At 46.7% G+C, this 20,378-nt stretch overlaps 1 protein-coding gene across 2 annotated transcripts in view; it reads right to left on the bottom strand.

Annotated features, from left to right (window-relative positions):
- Positions 1-20,378, bottom strand: part of LOC135385643 (homeobox protein engrailed-1-B-like) — a 59,536-nt gene that overhangs the window by 13,430 nt on the left and 25,728 nt on the right. Inside the window, exon 2 of one of the 2 annotated variants that reach the window (XM_064615090.1) lies at positions 12,012-12,071. The exons of the other annotated variant lie outside the window; for it this stretch is intronic. Within the exon in view, the coding sequence (XP_064471160.1) occupies positions 12,012-12,071 (60 nt within the window). The remainder of the gene's footprint in view (positions 1-12,011; positions 12,072-20,378) is intronic. 2 annotated transcript variants of the gene reach the window in all.

Raw genomic sequence — 20,378 nt, 5'->3', positions numbered from 1 at the left:
GTCTTTGCAACTTGTGCATTCCCATTGATCAGGGACTGCTGATTCGGAGCGTGCACATTCTCAGGAGCCGTGTGCAAGTCGCTAACTTAAGTTAGGTTAAGTTAAGAGTAACTTCTACTTCTGGTTGGTGTGGTCGATCCGCTACCATGGGCTCTGGAGCAACAGAGTCATCTGAAGTTGGCCTGCGGTTTTCTTCTCGAGCGTCTTGGCGTTCGCAGGCACCCGGTTTCAGCTGGTCGATGTGCCTGCGCCAGATTTTGTCACCAACCTTTACTTCATAGGACAATGGTCCGTGGCGTCTGAGGACAAGACCAGTGGTCCACTTATCAGTTCCTCTGTAGTGACGGACAGAAACATGTTGTCCCGGTTCAAAGTAACGTTCTCTTTCGTAGTTCCGCTCGAATAATTTATCTTGCTTGGCTCGTATACTGTCTTGAACACTTGTCCTGATAAGTGACAGGCGGGTGCGAATTTCGCGTCCCAGGAAGAGTTTAGATGGAGTTTATCCAGTCGTTGTGTGGGGGCAAGTGCGATGTGCAATAAGGAACTTTGCGAGATTCTCGTGGATACACCGCTTCTTGAAGCGCCTTTGTCAAGGTCAAATCCTTCATGGTGAGCATGCGCTGTTGAACAGAGGTGTTTCGCAGGCCACAGACAAATTTGTCTCTAAGGGCTTCACCAAGGAATGTGCCAAATTGCAATGTTCGGAGAGTTTACGTAACTTAGCCAAAAACTCACTTCCTGATTCGGACTGTCCTTGAACACGATTGTAGAAACGATGCCGCTTTGACGTTTCCAACGGCGTCGGAGAGAAATAGTCCGTGAGGTACTTTTTGATCTCGTTGAACTTTAACTCAGAAGGCTTCTTTGGGCATGTCAGTTTGCGGAGAGTGTTAGATGTTTTTGTTCCCATGCTGATTATGAGCGCTGCCACTTTCTTGTCTTCTTGAAGGTTGTTGAGGACAAAATACTCCTCTACACGTCCAACGTACGAGGTCCAGCTCTCGACGTTTTCATCGAAGGCATCACGTCTTCCGACAAGGGGTGCACTCATTTTAGTAGCAAATTCCTGTACTCACAGTTGGCAGATGGATGATTCTACGTCATAAGACACATGCGATCAGTCGATGATTCCATCGATGTGAGAGATCCCATCGGTGTGAGACATCCCATCCTCGTCGCCATTTGTTGTATTTTCCAACTGTTTAATTGACATTACATCAGAGTACATAGGAGCACAGTTTCCATTACGGGAGTCTGTGCGCGCCTGACGCGTTGAGCGCGTGTTGCACTGTGCTGCGCAATATCCCACAGTTGCCAGGGGCGATCGTTTATCTGTCGATATCAGCCGAACACGACACTTTCCTTTTTTTCTTCTTGTTCAATAAACATATCCCCCCCCCCCATGTGCGCTCCTTTCTTCTTCCTTAAATCTTAGTGACGATGGATGTGAGTACGGCTGAAGATGCGTGTTGGCCGATCGCACGACGGGAAAGCGCCTGGTGCGAGTGCCAAGTGACGGACACAGATTTCAGCGCGCGCGTCAGAGCCCTCGGGTGAATACAAAGAAAAATAGCCGTAATTTTACTACACAAGTGACTGCTAACTCTGCTGCCGGCATATGTGCCGCAACCTATGCTGCGCAAAATCCGTATAGAGTGCACACTGCACAGTTCCGGAGGGGCTTTTCGCAGTTTAATATCCCTTTAATGCAAGTGTCATTCTTTTCGCTTATGGGAGCTGTGCAGTGTGCACTCCAAACTTTTTTTTTTTAATAACTACTTTGCGGCACATATGCCGGCAACAGAGTTAGCAGTCACTTGTGTGTAAAATTACAGACTTTTCTGTTCTTTTTTTTTTTTTTTTTTGTACAGTGTATAGTAATCTACGAACCGCCCGCCTCGTTCACGGTAATATCGCAACGTAAAGCCACAAATTGCTTGTAATTGGGCTTTGGTTTATATACTAACAGATAACTTTATTAGCTTTTAATAACGCAATTAGTTAGTGTTTGAGGCTATAGGAGTGCCCTGCGTGGGATCCTAAAATACTAGCCATCTTTTAGTCCATTGCCTAGTGTAGCCTGGTACGTCGCCACTGTGAATTTTCAGTTTGTATTCTTCGGAGTTGTTCTCTGACCGGTTTAGATTGCTCCCTGTGGTGCTACGCGTTTTGGTGTGTTCTTACTTCAGAAAGCGCTGCCCATTTTAAAATTCACGAGCAGTTTAAACGTTTGTTGACCAGGCAGGACCTCTTCAGGACGAGGCAGGACGCCAGGCGTGGTCTTCCACAGGTAAACGAGATATCACTGCGAGGGCCCGGTTTGCCTTTCCACCGAAAAAGAAGACGCGATCGTCGACGGATGACGTAAGTGGCTCAGACAGAGGACATTTTTCTCGAGATTTCTCCGCGCTCAGTCCGAAGACATACTGTGCCGCTGCTGCTCCGCAGGTAGAAAAGACGGCGAGTCATGCACGCATAATCCGGACCACACACGAGCACGATAATCACGATGGTTTCCGGCGAGTGTTGAAAGTGGCTTACAAGCGGAGAATTGAAATGAGGAAACAGTGAGACAGACATCATCTGGACCCCCTCGCCCATCAGGTTTCGCTGGTTTCCTCGGAGAAATAAGATGCACGGAACGACGAAGGGTTATGCCCTCGTCCTTTCGTCTTCGCTGGGCGCGCATAATTCGAGTACGCAATCGTCTGATATAGGAGCAAGAGTACAGGGGGTTTACTCTCTATAGAGGGCACGATCTGTCACAACTGGACAGAGCCCTTTATGTAGGCTCCTGTAAAGGGCTCTGCATAAGGAAGTTACCTATAGCGCACTGTGGCACGCGGGAACATGAAGAATGTGTGTTGTTGAGACGGCTTTGAAAACGGCTCTTCATATATGTCTTTTTTTGTTTATTTGTTTGTTTGTTTTAGTTATGTTTAGAGTGAAGTGCCCGAATGATATTGCCAAACTAAAAAAAAAAAAAAATAGCAGACCAGGAAGATCGAAAAAGAGGCAACATATATACTCTTTGAGGTAGAGCAAAAACAATGTTAGCATGTAGGGAGCCACGAGCATATATTTGCTGTTTTTATTCTTGCTGCTGTTGATCTTTCTCTTCTTCTTCTTTTGTGGCGCAGTCAATGCGGAAGCTGGCTAAGCCCCAAGAAAAAAAGAGCGTATCCAACGTTTTTCGCACTGTAAAATCTAGTGTAAAATGTCACTGGGATCACCTTTACCCCTCTTTTTGGAAGCGTCTGCGCCCATGAGCGTAACCTAAATGTAACTTAACGGGAGTTTAAAGGAGTAAAAATTACTTATTGCGGGAGGACGAAGTTCCTTTACCACATTTCACTGACGTCCCGTCGTTATAGTTTTACTTATCAAGAGTCCCGCCTTATGCCTATTCACGTGCTCAGGATGTACCTATAACAGTCACTATTTAGTGACTCCGAACAACAGTTTGATGTAACAATGAGGACAGCTCGCTATACGTATAGTGCAACAGTCCTAAGGTCCGAGTTGGAATGCTATTGTGTACTCCACTCATAAACTGCAATTTCAGGTAAATACGACGTAGTCAACGTAGTCAGTTATATACACGTACTATTCGGTTGCCAAACGTTATACACTTGCTTCGCAGCTACAGTGCCGGAAAAAAGTTTCCGGAACACGCTCTGGCGCATTCCTTCCTCAGAGTGAGACGCTAGCAGCCTATGGTGCCGTACGGGTTTGCAAACAGGTGACTGGGTTACCTGCTGGGCACATGTCTATAAGTCCGTACGGTCCCGTGCCCAAGCATTTAGATCTCAGGCCGCCGCCTACAACAGTCACGTGCACTCCATCGACCCCTCGGTTACCTTTTTCATTGCGTGTCGCTGCAGTCGTCAGGAGGCGTCACTGCTGCACCGCCTCCGTCTCAACGTTGCCCGCACCCCATTGCTTCTTTACGAAATGAGCCAATCCAGCTCCCCCTTGTGTTCCAGCTGTGGCGAGGTGGCCGACATTCCTCATTGTCTTCTGCACTGCCAGCAGCACATTCCCCAACGGCAAGCCCTCCATCGCCGTCTAATACAGCTGGGCTACAACACATTGTCCATGGCCACCCTCCTTGGTCCCGTCCCTCAGCCTATACTCAGTGGGTCGTCACAACAGCCCTGTTCCGCTTCTTGAAAGACTCGTGCCTTGCGTCTGCCCTCTGACTGGACATTCTTGGGACTTTATTTCGTGCCTGTACTGCACTGCACTGCGTGCCTGCTTTCATTTTTCCCTTTCTTTTCGTTCTTTTTCAGTTTCTTTTTCGGAATAGTAAGCTGGCAATAGCCTGGCTGACATTTCCTTTTTCTTCTTTCCTTTTTTCTTTCACTCTATAAAACATATCCCCCCCTTACGGTCCCATTCGCTGCTAGCGTTTCACTCTCAGGAAGGAATGTGCACTAGCGTGTTCCGTAACCTATTGTCCAGTTCTGTACATCATCATCGTGTGAACGAGTTCGAAGCAGTGTGTACTTTTGCTACTTTTGTACTTTTTAAAACCGTGTATATTCTAAATAAAACTTGGGGTACTTTTACACATGTTTAATAGCAACAACGAAGCACCGTAATTTTCCTTCAGTTGGAAAGCAGCGGAGTACCCGTCCCGGAAAAATTGAGATAGAAAATGATGTTGCGTTTTTTATTACTACTTTTTAAAACACTAACGCATGCTGCTACTTAATGGAGTAATTCCACGCAATGCGCTGCAAGTCTAAATAAATTTTCGAAATCGCTGGTTTAGGAAAGGGCATCACGGAGTAAGTTAGAATCATGAATGTAGGAGCAGAGTATATACGACAAGGAATGTGTAAAAGAAGAGCTACAGTTCTTATCTCCGGTATCTTATCACGGGTACCTCCGTGTCTTTACGCAATCTTAGGCCGGTTTCACACCACCGTGCAAGGGCAATCGAGGCCCGTAGGTCCTAATGGGTCCGTTTTGGCACCGTGAAAAACACGGACGTTAGTGTGAAGCCGGCCTTATATGTACAGTCAAAATCCTTACAACGAAACTCACGGGACAGCAAAAAAAAATTTAAAAAAATCGCAGTAAAGGTATTTTCGTTAAAAAGGATGTCCATTATAGCACCTATAGGGCTCCAGCAGGACCGCAAAAAAATTGCTGTAGTGGTATTTTCGTTAAAAAGGTGTTCGCTATAAAGGAGTTTGACTGTATAGAGTATTTCTCACAACCTCTGATTTGTATCGGGAATATTCACTGCAAAGTAAAGCCGGTCTATAGCACGGACGAGAGAAAAGCAGAGTTAAGGTTTCATGAACAGCCGAGCAGAAAGGAGTGAAATGAGAATATAAAAGTCACAGTCACTCTGTAGGTACTGTGTTTTCATTTTCGTTTGACTGTATGTATAATTGTGTGGCGATCAAAGTTCTTCCTTCACTTACCTACACCACAAAGCATCGCGTGGTCGCCGCGTAAAATGCGTATTTCTGCAAGGACTCGATCAGTTCGAAATATGTCGACGGCTTCCCGCGACGTGGGGCTTCTAGTTCAATCTAAAACGTAACGGCGCCTGCGCGAGCGAACATGAAAGGCCATATCGCAAACCATTCAACAGCGTCCAATAACTCGCTCCTGCCATGTACGTATAATCGCTCTTCAAACACACATGCATACTCCGAGAGAGAGAGAGAGAGAAAGAAAAAGAAATAAATCTCGCATACAGTATATCGCCATATGTATGCATCCACGTTCTTCCATTCACTTCCCGGCGTCACTCATTTTCCCACCCACTCTCATATGCATCCCGAACAAACCAGCGTCCCTGAGTTTATTACGCTCCGACAAACATTTTTCTCGCGCATACCGCATATACCGAGTGTCCACGACTGCGGAAAAAGGCGAAATATTGCCCCTATATACAATGGCCACACGTGCACTCTCCAAAAAACGCGCCCTCCCCGTATATTTGTTATGCGGACGCATATCGGAGCATTAATATTCCGCCCGTGACTGGCAAAGCATGAGAGGCATGTGCAGTGTGTGGTGCGTGTCCCTGTGCCGATAACGTTCGAAAACCCGTTGAAATTTCCCTGTCGCCAGGTTTCTTTCTTTTTAATACGCCCGGGGGCTTAGCTAGAACGCACTTTAAAGGCATTAAAAATCACCCACTGGCTGAGCAATATAGAAAACATAGAGAGGCGAAAAAAGAAAAAAAAAGGGGGGGAGAAAGCGAGTTTCGCCATCATTTGCTCGCCGTCCCCCCCACGGGAGAAGAAGGAACGCGATTTCCTCCGCTCGCTGCGTTCGTGCAATGTCGGACGCTTTCTTCAAATAATTGAAAAATGCTCCGAGTACTCGTAGGAATGGGATTAAGTTAGTGTTCCTCCGTAATAGGTTTATGTACGGCAGTTAGGCGCAATTGTTTGCGCACCGGGGTCGTTGAAAGACTGTTTCTCTTTTTCGGTTGAAAAGGCTGCGCGGGTCAGTGGAGTGTGGGTAATGCGGAGAGACAAAAAGCGGGGCTTGTGCGCAGAGGTGCTCCGTGTGGTTTAAAGTGAGAGTAGCATTAACAAACTGAGTATGAGGATGTTGTCTCGGTGGCTTTTGTCAGTGTCTTGTGTGTGAGATGAGTATCTCTGGCTGTCGGGACCTTCTGTCAAAACTCATAAGGAATGTCTGTAGCGGTTTGAAGGATATTCTCGTCGGAAGCTCGTTGTGACAATTGTTCATTGCTCATTCTGTTCCTCAAAGTTAAGGGTTTCAGAAAGGTTCCTGCTCCATAACCGGACCAAAACCCTTCCCCTTTCCCTCGTCCCTATATTTCTGTCTCCCCCGAGCATCGTGCCCCCACCGAAGGTCAACTACACTCCAAAAATAGAACTTCACCACATAGCACGGTGAAGACCAACTATTGCACAGAATGATACCTTTACCATTCCAGAATTGTGGAGAGCACAGGGCGTACACATTTGCGTGATACTTAACATAACTGTACGAGTGTCACTAAAATGAGTACGTCTGCCATTTTCAACAAATTAAGGGAGAGGACAATATCATTCGGAATGATGGTTGGACTTCAGTGTGTGTGGTGGAGTTCTGTGTTTAGAGTGTATTCATGCAGATCACTGCTTTACCCGGGGGGCGGGGGGATAAATATCGAAACTGACTTGCCTTACCCGACGTTATCCCTCACATCCCACCCAATCTATAGCTATCCCGGACCAAAAGAAAAAAGAAAAATATGGCGACGAGGAAGATAGAATATACTATACTCAAAGGGTGGTATGTACTGTTGGGGACACGGTTAGCTAAAATCGCCTGTCAGTACTTCGCCGTCCCATATTGCCTCGGTTGCGCTTGAAATTGTTGTCCCCCCGCCTATATTGTATTTGAAGGTGGACCATGTGGTGCACGTGTTTATTACTCGAAAGAAATAGTATTGCAACACCTGGAGATTTGAGATGAGCACTCCGTAGTTAGCACACGTGCAACAAACACGTGCAGCACATGGTCCGGCTTCAAATACAATACACACTTTCCAGCGCAACAGAGGTAATGTGGGACGGCGAAGTAGTGACAGGCGATCTTAGCTAACCGTGTTCCCACCAACAGTAGAAAGATATTACACGTGGAGCTTTCAGGTTTTGCTTTGCAGTACGTGTTCAAGAAACGCGTTGCTCCATGTTTATGAAGCACGCGTCTCGTGGAAGCTTTCTCCATAGTGAGGCGGAAATGAACCAGCAAACTCACTCTGTCAATTACACTCTAAAAACAGAGCGTCACCGCGTAACACTCTGCTAACCAAGTATCTTTCCTATGACGTAGTTCTTTTTCCTGATTCACTGAAAACAGAGGACACACACTTTTTGGGAGACCTCGTCATGCTTATGGTAATGTCACGGAAAAAGCGTGAACACCCAGCTCTCTCAAAAAATCCCTCGCGATAACCCGAGCACTCAATTAAAGCGTAGTGATGTCGGTATCATTCTGCACGAATAATTGACTTTCACGGTGTTAAGCGGTGAAGCTCTGTTTTAAGTGTGTCACTTCTGCATTGCACCAGCCACGGAGCATCCAACACGTACAGCATATAAATTGCGAGCTATTTACATAAATGGCATGTGGGTTCTATTTGATCCTATTCCAGCTCTTTAGAAAGGACGTTACGTCATGCTTTACAGCAGACGACTATACACTCGTAACTGCATTTCGTATCGTTCGGGTAATCCAGCCGCAGTTTTGAAAGTGCTATTACCGGTAAGCCCAATTCCTATAAGGTGTTGGAACGCGTGGGGGCAGCACGCAGATTAATCTGTGTCTGAGCCGCTCATAAGGGCCTTTACGTTCGTTAATCTCGGTTTGTGCTTTGTGATAGAATGTGCAGACGGTGATCTCTATCTCAGAGTTGTCAGCTATCCCAATGTGCTAGCACTATTTTGATTTTTTGAGCGCGTCCCTCGCTGTGTTATGTACGAGTTTACGCAAATAGCATATATGAAAGACTGGTAGACTGCTAGCGCGAACCCGTACATAATGCAGCGCCAACTATCCCAGACCATAGAGAGCACACTTTTGCGCACGGTTATAGGCCTGGTATGACAGGTCGTGCTAGTTACTGCGCTTTGTCCTTCACAACATCTTAGTTCAGCAACAACAAAAAGAAAACAACAAGCATGCTGCAGCAGACGCCCCGGCAAAGGGTTTTTTTGTTTTCTTCCGACAAAAACAATCAAAATTTGGACTGTGTTCCGTAACTGGTAAAGGTACTTCAAGCAGGGTGGAAGCGAGGTGTAAGGGTCTCGCCTATCCATTCTTTCACTTTCCCCAGTTGTTAATCGTGTAGGGTCTCATCGCACTTTTCCAGTATCGCCAAAGACGCCTACGTTGGTTTGCACGATAAACAATGAAAATCAATAAACGAGAATGGTCTACGATCTTCTCGCACAAGTCTATGAGCACAAGCCAAATCTTCGGTGGGCCGTAGAGCCGGTTACGATTTCAGTAGGGACTTTTCTGTCCATTAGGGGCATCGAGACGAGGTGTATACGAATTCCACGTTGACGTTCGTACCACATGACAGCAGCCATCGCAACATCATTACCGAACCAAACATGGCCACTGACCCATTTCTGTACGCAACGGAAACGAATAGAAACGAGGATACTCTTATTTATGGCCACTGCTCTTCACCGGACACCTTCAACAACACGAAACACGGGACAACGACAAGAGAACCCCTAAACAGAGCTAGACAAGCGCCTCCTCCACCTGCCCCTCAGATAATTAACGCCGGACATCCTCATCGAATTGTTCTCCGGACGAACGCATTCCAAAAGCGAGAAAGATTTGTGAGCGCGCGGCAATTATGTATGCTGTGCGCCAGCAGCAGGAGCAAACCAGTTACGAAATCCTTTCCGTCGTTGCGTCGGAAGTACGTCTTGGGCGAAGGCTCTTTCGATGAAGCTATCTGCTGCGGGAAAGAGCTTTGTTTTTGCATTGCCCTTTCCGCTAGGACGGCTCTGCCCTCCGGACCACACACATTGAGGTTCCCCGACTGAGTCCATCGGTCGGACTGCTGTAGCGCACCTCAATGACGGGCGTTATATACCTTTTTGTTTCTTCTTCAAGCCTACGTTGGAAGTCTACGTTGGAGTGTCGTGTAGCTGCGGAATTTTTAATGCGGATTACCAGGCTTTTATTGGCGTTCCTTCCAGGGATGCCTTCCGTCCAGTCGCTCAGGAGTATAGCGTGATCGAGGGTAATTTACGGTTGAGGGATACTGGCTTCCGTTGATGAGTTCCGAGTATATGGCAATCGAAAATGTGCTGGCCCCTAGCGTATTACAAGGAAGAAGGTGGGAGGTTATCGGTATGGTTTTATGTCGTCAATGTCTCGGTTGACGTGAGGACATTTCAAGATGATGATTCTGAGAGTCACGTAGGACCAGTACTTGGGCGATAAGGGCGAAGGGCCCAAAATGGGCGACGAGGACTGGTAGGTTGGTTGGGCTCGTTGGTGGCACCAGTACAGGCGAGCAGTATCATTGCCGATATGGCGGCATGCTGACCGGGAACGGGGGTTCTTGCATCTTGGGCCGACTTCACTTTAAAACAGATCTTCACCGCATAAAACACTCCTATAGCCAATCATCATCCCGAATGACATCACTCTCGCCTGATGTTGTTGAAAAGCGGGAGCTGTACGCCATTTTGTGACAATTAACCTGCATATGTATCACAGAAGGGCATAAGTCTTTCGTTTTCAACAAAGCACGAGTAAAATGATGTCATTCGAGATTATGGTTGTCTAGGAGCGTGCTATGCGGTGAAGTCCTCGTTTGATTCGAACCCGGGAGGTGACCCGAGGTCGAATCTGGGAGCCGACTGTGCGGTCTGGATGTTTTCCCTGGGTTTTCCTCAGACGCACTAAGACAAATGTCGGCATATTCACAGTTCCCTGTGAAGTGGACCCAGGACGCACGATCCCCCCTGCGATAGTCGTAACGTTGCCCACCTGACCGTGGTCTACTACGGCAAGCAGTTCAATCACCACCACCACCGTCTGCTTTGAGAGTGTACATAGGGAGCTAGCCGACATTTGTCTTCAAAACCCAAGCCCGGACTTTCCAACTCACGTTTTGTGTTTGCGCCTTAAATTCAAAACGCCTTCCAGGTAGCATCTTTTTGAGGAACTACATACCCCTACACAGACATTTGAAGTAATTCAATTTCAACAGAGTCGGTTAATCATGAAATACCCAGTTCTGGCTATAAGGTAAAAGCTCCAGTTCTGCTAGTACCCAGCAAATATGAGCTTGCTTTCTCACACATTTTTAGTGATCGGAACTTAAATTATAGTTCACATACATCAATCCAGCAGACATACCAAGCTCTGTGTTGTATGCAACACTTTCGTCTCATTTGGAATAACTTCAACGAAGGTCCGTTGTGTACAAGACAACAAGCTCCAAGCTGAATCTCTTCAAAGGCACAGAATTTCCAAGCAAGGCTAAAAGAAAGAGCCGTTCACCGAACAATGCTATTCACCATTGTATACCTTCCCTCTACAGCGTACAAAGGATGATGTTGAATAATTAATCGTTCTACTTTCTTCCGAACGCTGGTCTTTCTTTTCGTTTTCTAAGCGGCATGAAAGACAAGGGACCGAAAACTTGATGGCCGATAAGCGCGTGCGAGCGTACGAGCATTGACTTGGATATCAACTGCGAGTTCATTGAGCCATCCCCGTAAACAGCCTTTTTGCAAATCTCACCGCAACCACACGCAGACGGACGACGCACGTAGTAGAAGGAATTGAATACACGAACACACACAGGGCGTCGCTTTTCTTTCCCGTTAAGAGCACGCGAGCGCCACGTAGCGTGCTCGACAAAAGAGAAACCGGGAGGCAGAGGATGCAGTCTCGGGTAATTAAGGTTGCGTTTATGGCAATGATAAACGAGCAAGTTTTGCTCCGGTTTAATTCTGCACCAGTCGCTCCTTTTGTCTCTCTCAGCGGACTATTTGGAGAGAAAAGTTCGCGGAAAAACGTTTTGCTGTTATGCGAAGTGATAAACTTCAAAGAATACGTACTCGGATGGCAGATCCCCTTGTCTAGAAATTGTAGTACGAATTATCTATGGAAGTTGGAGAGGAAACTATCTCCGATGCTTTTATTTTGATCTCTTGTCAATTCGGGTACCGTCATTTCGGTACAGAAATACGCATCTGCGGAAATTAATGGCACAAGCACTGACCGCCGTTCTTGTATATAGGCTCATAGCACAGCCCTTGTTTCGCATAGCAGCGATTCATAATATTAACGCCTACGTGCATAAATTAAACGCATTTCGATTCTCCCTGGTTTTCTTTTAAATAATCAATCATCAGCATTTCGATTCATTTACTTCAAGCGCGAGGCCACTTTCTCATATTCCCCAGGAAGCCGTTTTAGTTATACAGCGTTAGCCATGCACACTCAGAGATTTGTATAATATAAGGTTTGATAGGCACCATTTTTTGAAGTGGAGGCTCCTACATCCGAGGAACTGCTCTGCCTCCGCGGACTGCGCACTGCAAACCGAAACAAGACTGTAAGATTCGAGGCGATACACTTCACTGTTTCACGCGAATTTCTCGATATTATGGTTTTCTCCGCGGTACTCCCTCCACCGTGTGTTTGAAATAGACAGGGTTTAGAATCTTACTTTCTCTTCTACCATCGCGTTGCTTCGTCATCGCGTGCCGGCAAAAAATAAGAAAATAGGTGCGAGTACAAAATTAGAGTAAGTTACCTTATCTGTTCCTTCTGAGGCATTTATTTTCCCGATGCTCGTAATATAAATATAGGTAATGCACTCTTCTGCACGCGTCTCTATAGGTAATGCACCATGACACAGTGAATGGAGCAAGACAGGGGACGGATAACTTCCAAAGTTCCAGTCAAAAGTTTCGTTTTCGTGCACGCATGATACAGTACAGCGCGAATACAGCACAGTACCATTATTTGCGCTCGAATTCGTCATGTCGTGCCAATAAGGCCAATTTTCCTACAGCGCAAGATACATGTTTTCCATCCTCTCGGCGGGCAGAAATGATTTTTGTAGCACGTTACACAAACTACAAACTACCTGCAGTTCGTTACGACGGTGGTGTTACCCCAACTGTATATATTTACGTTAATTCTATTACAGTAAGACCAGTAATAAAGCTACATTTCTGAATAGGGACGGCAAAGAAAGCGCGTACTGATCCACTGCTAATCGCGACATCAATTATCATTCAGTAGCCTTTAACCTAAAAAGTCCTCAGAGGCAGAGGCCCAACTTACGGAGAACTTCTGGTGCGAGGGTAAATAAGTGACCGCGTTGCTCGTATTAATGAACCGTGCATCACGGAGGCCGCCAAAGATTCCGAAGTATTGCACATCCCAGAGACATTGAAACCTCCGAAAAACAGAACGTTTCCTACGTCGTTCCAATGCTGCCTGAAGACGTGACTCATCACGAACCCTATATGTATAGGCATGACAAAATAAGTTATCAGAGATACTATACGTCGTTAGGGCGGTAACGCAGAGCACATTTCTATATTGCAGCGCTCCCTTTTGAGACAAGAAACTTTTAATTGCGCCGCTCCACGCCCTGAACTTAATGACCGTTATCGCTCCCGTGGCGAACGCACTCCCACCCTTTCCAGAGTCTAATGGATAGCGACGCTCGTCTTGTACCGCACGGCGGTTTGGATGAGGCCCGCTCCGTGCATGGCGCCCACCAACTCGTATATACAGCAACGTGGTTTTGTTAATATGCGCCGCGAAAGAGCTAATATCCTATGAATAGGCTTCGCAAGGGGGTTATCGTTAATTATTATGCGGGCTGCGATGTTTTTGGCTATTAATGTTCGGAATTTACGGCACTATAGTGTAGAGTGATTTACCGACGCCATTCGGGAAAACGTGGGCTGCGCTGGCGCGCTGTGCGGCGTTGGACGGTGCAGATTGTAGAAACAAAGCTTCACCACATAACACGCTGGAGGATAAGCAGATACGCAGCTTTTTACCGTTATCTCGCTCAACTCGGGGAAAGCACGGGACGTACGCCTTTTTTGTGACAATTAACGGAACCACACAACTGTCGCAAAAAAGCGCAGGCTTCCAGTTTACAGCAAGTCGTGTCATGCAGTGAAGTTCCGTCTTAAGAGTGCACTACTGATTTGAGGTTAGACCTGTGTTCACGCCTTTTAGTGACATTGCCATACACGCGAAGTGTCCTAAAAAGGCATACTTCGCCACCATTTTGAACAAAACGAGCTAACAGTATTACTCGGAACAATGATTGGCTGAGAGCGTTTCATGTGGTGATGTAGAATGTATCTTAGAGACAGCTACATATGCATATATTGAACATGAGAGAACTGATGTTCTGAGGCTGGAACAACATAGAAGGGGCAATCACATACAAGACCTCAAGTCAGAGCCTCAGAACATCAGTTCTCTCATGTTCAACTTTTGCCGCTTGCGTCGATCCCTGTCGTATGAATGTGTGTATGAGTGTGCAAAAATGTAAGAGTGAAAGGAGGATGAGTGAGAGAGAGTGACTGGTTTGTTCCTTCAGATGACGCACCCTGGAAGTCGCTGAGAAGGCGTGTTAGCTTAGTTCAATTGGTAGAGCCCTGGACCGGTAATCTAGAAGATGTGGGTTCGAGTCCTACAGCCGGCTAACCTTTTCAGTGACTTTCATCTTTCATGCGTATATTGATTGCGGCAACATCGCGGAAGGGGGAAGTTACAAAGTGTTGAAAGAGAAAGCGCAATTCGCTCCGAGATCTAACGGTGTCTGCGCGCTGCGGAGAACAGAGAACTACCACAGTGTGGACGCGTCGTCTGCTTTTACACGTTTATTCCGCGTTCAGTGCAGTAAGTGGAGCATTGGGGAACCGAACAGTATCGTACCATCGCGGCACAATTGATCTTCCCGAAGAATTACGGAAAAGAACCAGCAACTCCGAGCATTGGCCCACGTGTTATCCACACTAGAATGGTGACGGCTTCAATCTATAAATGCTCAGGAATGACACATAGCTAAGAATTCTTTTTTTAGACGGTCAACGATTTATAACATGCAGATGCATTCGATGCGGCACGTACTTTATAAGCACAACCACGTTTATCCTGCCACTAAGTGCCACTGCAATGATGACAGAGTCAGAGATGGACCCTACACAAACAATATTCGCGCCCTCTTTTAAAACCCCACCGTTATTACCACGAACCGCTTTCGAGAGGTAAATCACTTCATCGAAGACAATCCCCTGCACGAACAAGGACTCGAAATCCCCGGGGTCCATCCTACACAGCCATCGATGCTGAACCACGCACTCGATCCTCGCGCCTTCTTGGCGCGGCGTTTTGTACAATTTTGCGCAGTCCGATAAGGGGACTTGGCTAGGGCGCGCGCGGGAGAACCAAGGATTAATGGGGCGTACCGCTGCGTCTGGTATCACCGCAGCCAGGCACGACTTCGTGTCAGCCGAGGCGTGATCTATGGGTTTCTCGGCAATGACCAGCCGGTGCTGATGCGGAGAATATTATCACGATCCGCTCACGCGCTACACATCACTGGGATTTCAATTAAAACGGAGGGCCCATAGCACGTCCTGGGAGGATGCGGATAGCCTACACCCCGAACTCGTGTCATATAAGAGATACGGCACGCACCGACTGCGAACGCCGTTTTTTGCTTTCTTTTTTGTCAAGGAAATGATGTCAGTCTGTGTTGGCTATCAGAGCAAGGCGATGTTGAGGAGTATGAAGGAGAAATACGTGGAGGAGCTAGTTCTGCGAGTGGAATCCAAAGTAGTGACGTGATATGCAAATTGCGTAAGGCGTAGTCTGCTTTACGTTGTAATTGTTCAGATGCGTTGATGGCACTTCTCTTGCCGTAACGGCAAAGGTGGAGTGGGCGGGAGGTGTTGAAAGATGACTGTGATACGCGGCAGGTGGGATTATATGCCAGTTTACGTGTGAATTGTGGCACGTTCGGCCTCTCATTGTGTCTGCGTGTGGCAGAGGTGTCTAGCATAATGATGAAGGTTCTAGGTTGACGTAAGGGCGGACAAAAAGTTTGCGGTTCCTGAAAGTAAGCGAGAATGCGTTAATTATGTTTTCTTTCGTTTCAGAGGAGATGTCTGAGAAGTTATCGGCGATTCCGGGGAATCATTTGCACATGATTAGAAAAAAAAAAAAGAAGCTTGTCCGAATGGAATACATTAGACAGATGAAGTCGGCCCAGGAAGCATACTAACTCCCCTGTTCCCCACTCCTTCCTGCTGTCCTCTCTCCATCTGTCCACGTCTGTACGCGACTCATAGCCACAGTTGCTTCCCAACGCAAACACGAAATAAAGAAGAACAAGAAAGATTATATTGATGCGTAACTGGTTAAGTAAGTCACTCAATATGGCTGCGTGTTAAAGGGATAGCTCTGTAGGATTCACGGACGTCGACAGCTGCGTAGGTCCGTCCATAACAGATATAGAGGGAAGAAGAAGAAAGCAAAGAGAAAAGGAGCAAGAAGAAGTTAACAATGGCACAAAGCGAATGACAACAACAACAACATGCAAGAGTGCATCTGCAGGCAGCAATGGAAAACAAATTAAAGAATTTCACAATACATTAAAACGCTCTCAATGAAATTTAATAGCATTTACAAGGCCTTTTAGAAAAAAATTTACCACCACCCATGGCGCGGTAAAGATGTCTTCAAGAAGTCTTAAAACGCGTTTACCCAAAAGATGCAGCCCCCGCCTCCTTTTCCTCTTCTTCTTCTTCTCTATTTTTTTTTTTTTTTTTTTTGTGTGTGAGGCTTTGCGAGAATGCGAATTGTCACAAGCTTCTTATGCGTTGACCGTGAGCCTATTTGCGGCGAAGAGAATGAATATTAAAACAACAGCATAGCAGCTCACTCTCATTCCTTTCTCACATTCAATTCAATTTCGCATTGCGCGTGCAATATCGAGAAGTCGAATGTCACTGAATGCGACCAGAACCATGACTTTGAGAGACCCGTCTATAGCGGATTTCAGTTTCGACAGTGCAAAGGCTACTGCCACAGGTACATTTTGAATTTCTCCGATTAATTTTATTCACACATTCACTGCCTCCTCACACGTGGAATCTTGACGATGTTTTGAAATCCTTACGTGACTGTAAAATAGAGGCATGCTCCAGGTTTTACACGTAAAAACAATAACAAAAGAACAATGATGTGACCAGTTTTGAAGAAAAGGGAAAGTATCAAAGATGCATTCCGGAGATTCATTTCATGCCAACAAACAGAGGTTTCACAAAACGCTTCCTATAATGAGCGCCATATTGTGGACAAAGCATCCTACGAAATTAGGCGTATCAAAGGTTACTAACTTCCTTCCGCAACCGAGGGTAATGGCCCTATAGAAGATGCGTCACAGCCTGTAATTCCCACATAGCGACATCTGATTCCTGTATCTTGTAAGTGCGGCACCATGCCGTCACAAAGTGTGATTATGCTTGCGAGCATCCTCCTCCTGCGAGGGACGTTTTACTGTTACGTTGACTGCACTACGGAGTTGCCGGCGAAAGAAGAAATTTGTTCGCGTCCTTGCTTATGAATGCACAGACGAACAAGGCGCCGCATGCCCAAGGTTCACATCAGACTTTCGCTGCTGACAGCACGGACGCAGGAAATTTTCATTTCACGCCTCTGGTCTGTCAGCTCTCTAGTCAGTGTGGCATGCGGGTATAGTGGGTGGAAACGTGGAATATCTAATAACGTAAGATAACGTGCCTCGAGAAGGATAGCGGGAATCTCAAGGAGTACATGGTACAGAAGACAAACGAACGATCGCTGCAAAGCCATATGCAGAAATTCAGCATGATTCCTGTTGCTGGATTCTCTGGGCTCTCGTTACGCGTAGCTTCTTGTAAAAGAAACGTGATCGCTTTAACCAGTTATTATGGGCGTAATTGCAGTGGGTCCGGTGAGCATGCTACGTACAGCTGCGATCACATTTAACCGTAACGCGCGAGCGTGTTGTTGTTGTTGTGTGTTAGCTATTGGCTGTTGATGCAATAACCGCCCAAGCGAGCATGTTGAACCAGGGGCGGCTCCAGACCCTCGGTTTGGGGGGGGGGGGGTTCTTTGTCGCAGCACGTAGTGGGAGAGGGGAGAGAGGGAAATCCCTTGTATAAACTGACGTTTTGGGGGCGATCGCCCCCCCCCCCCCCCCTGAACCCGCCACTGTGTTGAATCGCTTTGTGACGCGTAGGTGTTCTGCGCGAGCTGGCGTCCGCATAGGCCGCCCGCTCGCACGTCCCGGGTTAGTCTGACGGTGGCTGTTCATCTTTCATTGTTCTGGAGCACGCCTGCGTTCTTTCCGCTCATAAAATTCTCATTTTCATTTCCGATCAAGTCCACCGGTATATGGTACGTAGCCAAGGCGAAGAAACTATACGGAATCATCAGGAATTTTTTCCTACGTAGTTGTGCTGTAACACTGCAGCGGCTCCCATTCCGGTGTATGACTGGCATCTACGTATTTTACAGAGAGGAGGCACGGCTTCAAAATTCTTCAAGAACCCGAGCGCATACCTCACCGAGGCAAAGTTCCTGCACGGCAGGAAGGCGAGTCCCCGTTTCTGTAAGCGCGCCTACGTTATAAAAGTTCCACGAACTTCTGGTGGCACCCTCTCTCCCTTTAGCCATGGACCCAGGAGTAATTACGGACGCCGGTAGCGAAGCCCTAATAGAAGATACCGCGCTGTTTAAGGTCTGAATTAATTATTCTGAGCCCCGGTGAGGGCAAACATTCCGCATAGTTCATTCGTCTGGAGAAGCGCTAAATAATTATCCTGCGCAAACATTCCAAAAAGAGTTCCCCATTTGTTATCCATCAAAGAGCTCTGGGACAATATGGTAGCCCTTGGAATACGCCTGCGCGGGGAGACGTGTGAGTGTCACATACCTCCTCCCCCCCCCCTCCATAATGCGAGAGCTTCAGTAACTCTTCGATCACGTGCCTCATGCTCAGCTCACACTCTCTCGTACATTGTTTCTGACTCCTTCGTCCAAATTCGCAGAAAGAGTTCCTTTCCTCATGCACGGCGCTAACAAATTGGAGGGAATAACTCGGTTTGTGTATGGCGTGCATGTTTTGATAGAGGAATGCGTTTTTATAATTAATCGGAGGTATCGCTTCTTCGCTCGGAATGTACGGCATCTCGATGGTGCTCCTTTTGGTCTAAGGTTTCGCTGCGTGCAATGAGGAAACCTCCGTAATAACTGCACCGCAAATAGAGTGGGCCTGAGAAATTCGTGGCATGTGCTCATCGTTCGGGCAGCATGCGTGGCTCAAAAACTTGCGTGACTTTGGAGCGGCCGCAAAATAGTTTCACGTTTAGGCTCAGGATTGTAATGAATCCTCCGTACTTCGTGGCTTTTTTTCTTTCAGTATCTTGTCAGCGGAATTGCTTCTTTCTGTTAATTCGATTTATAGCTCGGACAGAAACGACTGTTCGCGGATTTGTTTTGGGAAGTGCCAGCACAAAGGCAACTCGCGGCGCCCGAAAAAGTGCTCATGTAGATTTATAAGATTTTTCGAAAAGGTTGAAGGTGTTATCTAAAATATACCACAGTGACATAAAAAAAAAAGAAACAGGTAATGCAAAAATAAAATAGCCACCTTTGAAGTCGTCCGTCACATTGAAGCTTGATATGTATCCCCCCCCCCCCTGGGTATTTACTATGGATATAGGAGATATTTCATATACCGACTATTATACATTCTATATACGTTTACCCACAGGCTAATCTAAAAGAGCGAGAATGCTCCTCCGATAACAAAGGTTCGACCTGATCGCATAAAGGCCTATTACATGACTCTCATCCAATGTGTGTGTGTGTGTGTGTCAGAAAAGACTCTTGTACGAGAGAGAGAGAGAGATACATGATGACGATGGTATGGGGATGACTTCCGCTCGTTGAGCAGAATGCTACCCTTGTACGAATTGTTATTTGTGATGCCCCATTCACAAGGTCAATGTAATGAACTTCTCATCAAAACGTGTTGGTTTGTAGTTAGTTAACTGAGGGAGTCACACTTGTTTTTGGAATGCAAATAACTTAGGAAAAAAGTTCCAACGTCACGACTGTAACCCAGACCCTCCTAATTTTTGATCAGGGATGCCACCAGTTTCACCACGCATGATGGCTCTGAGTCTTGCTGGGATATAGACAACCAAACAAGCGTCTCCCATTCTCTCTTGCATCTTTGTCACTCTCTCATTCCAACACAAGGCAGAGAGACATCCTTTGCGAACAACGAAGTTTTCCAATGCGATCCGAAAAAGTGTTTAACTCTCGCCGCGCTCTCTTTAAGCTTACAGAAGCCTGATTTTGAATGTCGGTACGAGGGAGTTCAAATCGAGCGTTCCTCTCCTGAGAGAACAGACACGCCCACGCAAGGCAGTAAGAAAGCGAAGAACGACTGGTTGGTGCCGATAGTGTTCCCCGTCAGTATATAAACTGGATCGGCGTTCCGGAAAAGAGAAGGCACAAAAGATGAGGGATGCACTTGGCTGACGGTGACGCATCCAGGAAAGGGGACGAGAGACAGAAGTCAACTGGAAAGCCTGAATGTTTTCTGATCGGGTGCGCACATTTCAAAAACGTACAAACTATAATTGATACGGGAACAAATGAAACCCGTAATACCTCGTTTCTGCATCAGCTTCATGCGATGACCTCAAACACAGGTCACCGCGCTGAAACGAGACGCTGATTACAACGGTACCGCCCTCCGATTTTCACACACATTGGACACAGTTCTCCTGCACTTCTTATCG

Source organism: Ornithodoros turicata, chromosome 2, assembly GCF_037126465.1.
Source record: "Ornithodoros turicata isolate Travis chromosome 2, ASM3712646v1, whole genome shotgun sequence".
NCBI classification, from domain to species: Eukaryota; Metazoa; Arthropoda; class Arachnida; order Ixodida; family Argasidae; genus Ornithodoros; species Ornithodoros turicata.
The sequence above is the reverse complement of the archived record's forward strand: the minus strand, read 5'-3'. Positions and strand labels throughout refer to the sequence as shown.